The sequence below is a fragment of the Lolium perenne genome, chromosome 3, assembly GCF_019359855.2.
Source record: "Lolium perenne isolate Kyuss_39 chromosome 3, Kyuss_2.0, whole genome shotgun sequence".
NCBI lineage: Eukaryota > Viridiplantae > Streptophyta > Magnoliopsida > Poales > Poaceae > Lolium > Lolium perenne.
The window spans coordinates 105,042,050-105,046,196 of record NC_067246.2 but is presented as its reverse complement, the minus strand read 5'-3'; the positions used below and the strand labels follow the sequence as shown (position 1 = coordinate 105,046,196).

General features: G+C 44.2%; 1 protein-coding gene across 1 annotated transcript; it reads right to left on the bottom strand.

Moving 5' to 3' along the window:
* Positions 1-478: 478 nt before the first annotated feature.
* Positions 479-4,147, bottom strand: LOC127342066 (uncharacterized). Its single transcript, XM_051368002.2, has 11 exons — positions 3,361-4,147; positions 2,594-2,753; positions 2,476-2,500; positions 2,270-2,359; positions 2,010-2,196; positions 1,835-1,908; positions 1,411-1,474; positions 1,256-1,327; positions 1,025-1,158; positions 873-946; positions 479-781 (listed from the first exon to the last, which is right to left on the bottom strand). Exons 1-11 carry the CDS (start codon positions 4,033-4,035, stop codon positions 675-677), a joined length of 1,662 nt encoding a protein of 553 aa, XP_051223962.1. The 5' UTR covers positions 4,036-4,147; the 3' UTR covers positions 479-674.

Sequence of the window (4,147 nt, the reverse complement as noted above, 5' to 3'; positions counted from 1 at the left end):
GTTCCACTTCTCGGATTTTCGACTCGGTTTCCCTCATAAACTGGGTCACTTTGTGCGGTTTTTGGGCCCGATTTCCCTGATTAACTGGATCAATCTTCTTCTATTAATATATCGAGCAGCTCACCTGCCGAATTCTCAAAAAATTTAACTCCTAGTGGGCATACACCCGAAGCTTTGAAATTTATGGTACCAAAGGATAGACTTCAGAATTTATGCCAGTGTGAATGACGCAGTACTAAAATTGCATTAGCACTTTTTCGAAATGGAGATTATGCCCCAGACTCTGCATCGTTAGATGCATAATTGCATTAGCACTTGCATTTATGGAATGTATAATTCTGAAGTATACTTTAGTAGATTTATCTAAGACAGAGTCCAGGGTAGTATACAGTCAATGGTCTGGCGATTCATGCCTGAACCTAGGCGACTTGCTCTGCTTGCCCTGTTTCATCTAACAGCACTTTGTTGAAGGTTAAACTAAGAAAAAAAGAGAAAGCAGCATCCTGTTCGGTGGGGGTTCATGGGTACAATAACCACATATAGATGAATCCAACAGTCTCTAGATTATCAATAGCAAAGTAGGAACATACAAAGATCACACCCAACTGGAAGCTAAAGAAAAGGAATGTCACAACATTGAATTATATTTATCTAGAGGTGAGCTGAATAATGGATCATGCAGCTGGCGCCACCATAGAGGCTCCAGCAGGTCTCGCCTGCGAAGAATTTGATGTCACAGCAAGCATCAAATTCCACAACTCTTGAGAAACCAGCATCAAAACTGCAAATCCAACCATTGATGCGTCAGTGAACACCATCCATATAGTATAGTTTGTTTTTAAAAAAATGTGATATGGGAGTAGTTCACTTACTGTAGCAGATTGCTACTACCAATCCACTAGTAGCCCGCACCCTCGTACTTGCCCAGCCTACGTCCACAGTCCATCTGAAATAAGACACGTCGGCTCAAAATTGTTTATGGTAACTGAAGTTAGTTGAGTATTTATTTGTTGTGGGAACTTACTTCTCCATGGTTCTATGTGCATTCCATCCAACAAATAGCATCCCAATATACATTGCCCCAGATGCAAAGACAAGATGGAAAAATCCATATCCATATGGGACGTCGTCTTCTAACATTATTATCCTGTTGCTGAACTGCAAGTGTTCGATATATTTCAATTTCCAGTGGTATAACACATCTAGCATGTATTTATCCATCTATGAATCAGTTCTGTTCGGATGAGCAACATACCTGGATGCATTTGTAGTCTTTGCCTACAGTGTAAGTTGATGTGATGATGACGACTGCCGCAATAACAAAACTCTGCAAGTATTTAAGTAACACTCAGATATCTACTGAAACACCACCAAAGATAGGAAGGTTGACTAAAGAGAGCATAATTTTACCCGGATGTTTTGCCAATCTGTCGTGGGTTTTGTTTTCTGGTTACAAGTCTCTGTGTGGGGCTCACTTTTGACATAATTTCATGGTACACAGATAACAAAGTTATGTCATAAAATAAGCTCAATGTTATAACAAGTTGCATCAACCAAAAACTGATTTGAATCTACTTCCTTTTTCTCTACAATTTAGTGCATTGTAGTTTTATCCAAAAATGTAACCATTTAAGTTTTGACAAAATAGGTATAAGACATCAACATCTAAAACATCAAGTTAAAATGTTAAATGCATGAAGAAAGCGGATCTCATATGAATCTAATTTGGTATCCTAATTATTGATATATTTTTCTTGCACACTTGGTCAAACATACAACAGATCAACCTAAAGACAAACATGCGATGTACTATATTGTGAGAACGAGGTAGTACCTTCTAATGGTTGTCCAGCACATGAAGACAACATACGCCATCATCATACCTGGTGCCAAGTAGCCTCCCGAGACCTAGTTTTGGCGAAAGATGACAAATTCGGAATGCATGTTTTAGTATTTCAGGTACACAGAACTTGATGAGATCATGGCATTTTACCCAAGAGTGTATATACCTTGCGCACACATGATATGATGAACATGAGGCAGACGACCGACGCCGTGACAGAGATGTATATGCTTGTGGTGGGCTTGCAATATGGAGCGTAGGAGTAGTACATGAAACCCAGTCTCAGGAAAGACCCAATGTACAAGACAACCGGAGCCGCACGCAACGGAAGGAGACCGTAAGTCATCCCAGCCCTGCATGAAGATTTTAGTGTTGGTAAAAACTCCAACAAAATAAGAGCTAACACAACAGGAACGGAAAACCTACCATCTTTGGCGGTTGGACTCTACCCGGCACCATCTATTCACCCACATGATAAGGCTGGTCATACTTAAGAATTGAATGACAAGAAATAACCTGTTACATTCACAAACACGTTAACGACGTGTTACAAAATGCAAGCAAAGTACAACAAGAACTGTATGGCTGCTGTCGAAAAGAATAGATGTGTGCTGTGTGAGCTAGTGGGCTACCATGCTCCAACATGTGCGATCGTCCCTGGTGAAATCCAGAAGAACAGATAAAAATCAGCAACAGCATTCGGCAGTTGTAACAAATTCCATTGCAAGCTATAATGAAGGAGGGACTGACCATAAAACTGTAGCAAGGATGACGGTGCATAAGTGGCGAATCCATAGCCTATTAAGAAGATAGTGGCCTTGAGAATCCACCACTGGGAGTGCCAGAAGTTGCGGAATTCGTACAGCTTCCTTGTGTTCACAGTCGACGCAAACATGATTAAGAAGAAGATCTTATTGACTCTTGTCAAGGGCAACCACTGAATTGAGCTGTGCTGTTAGTTCATAATTTCCAATTACCGAATACTAGTATGTAATGTTGTTAATTTCTATATTCATGCAAAACAAACAGCAAAGCGGCCGGAGCCAAAATCAATACAGGAAGATGCAGTCCAACAATTGATTGAAACTGCAGCTACAACTTACAAGTTGCGACTTGCGACCTAGTCACTACAGGTCCGGATTAACGAGATGGCGCACTGCTAGGTGCTAGCTCAAGTGGCAAGTTTGCATGGCACTATCGGCTATGTAAACAAGGGAAAAGGTCCTTTTTTCATTTTTATTTTTATCCTGACTCTGGTAGGGGCTTAACATAGCGTAATGACTTATGTAATATCATACTTCTAGGAGCTAAACATGCACTTTAAATAATTAGAACTACTGTACCACAATCATACTTTAGGGAACTGCATTGCATTTTACTCTGTTGTACTAATTGAGAGAGTAGTTGTTAGGAAAAGATAACAAGGAACCAGAATTCGAAACAACAGAACAGAGAACACTAGAAACAACAACGCATTTAAAAGAGAAACCAAGTAGTATTAGCATGAAAAAGGATACAGCAACGCCCATGCTAACTCTAAGTACACCGTTAGCGGCGATGCAGTCGTGGGATCCATCGCAGACGTAGTGGTCGTCGAACCCTGGTAGTTCGATGTCCCGCACAGTCCAGGCTACAATGGTCATCAGGCCGAAGAGGGCGCCGTATACGTACCTCACGGCCATGGGGTTGGGGACGATAAGCGCGCGCGTGAACAAGTTGTTCAACACGGGCACGAAGATCAAGTCCGCCTCCAACATCTCCCTTTCCACCTCCTGCAGCTCGATCTCGCCAGTGTCGGCGGTGTCGGGTGCTGGAGCCGCAGGAACTGCAGCTGCTGCAGGCGAGTCCTCCTGACGCTCGACGCCCGCGCCAGAGGATGAGCCCGCGAGCTGGCTGAGCTCGGGCGCGCTCATGTCGGCGGTGTCGGATGCAGAAGCCAGAGGAACTGCATCACCACCAGCAGCAGCAGCAGAGTCCTCCTGGCGCTCGACGCCCTCGCCAGAGGATGAGCCCGCGAGCTGGCTGAGCTCGGGCGCGCTCATGTCAGCGGTGTCTGGTGCTGGAACCAGAGGAGCTGCAGCCGCGGCTGCAGGTGAGCCCAAGTCCTCCTCCTCCTGATGCCGCCGTTCAACGCCCTCGCCAACGGACGAGCCCGGGAGCTGGCTGAGCTCGAGTTCAGGAAGCGACGACATCTCTACTCGAAGTTTGTTTGGAGGAAGAACTGAAGAGCAGAGAACTATGAATGGGCAACGCAGGCGGCTAAGCTCATTTTATAGCAGAGCTGCCCGAGCCAGCAACACAAAC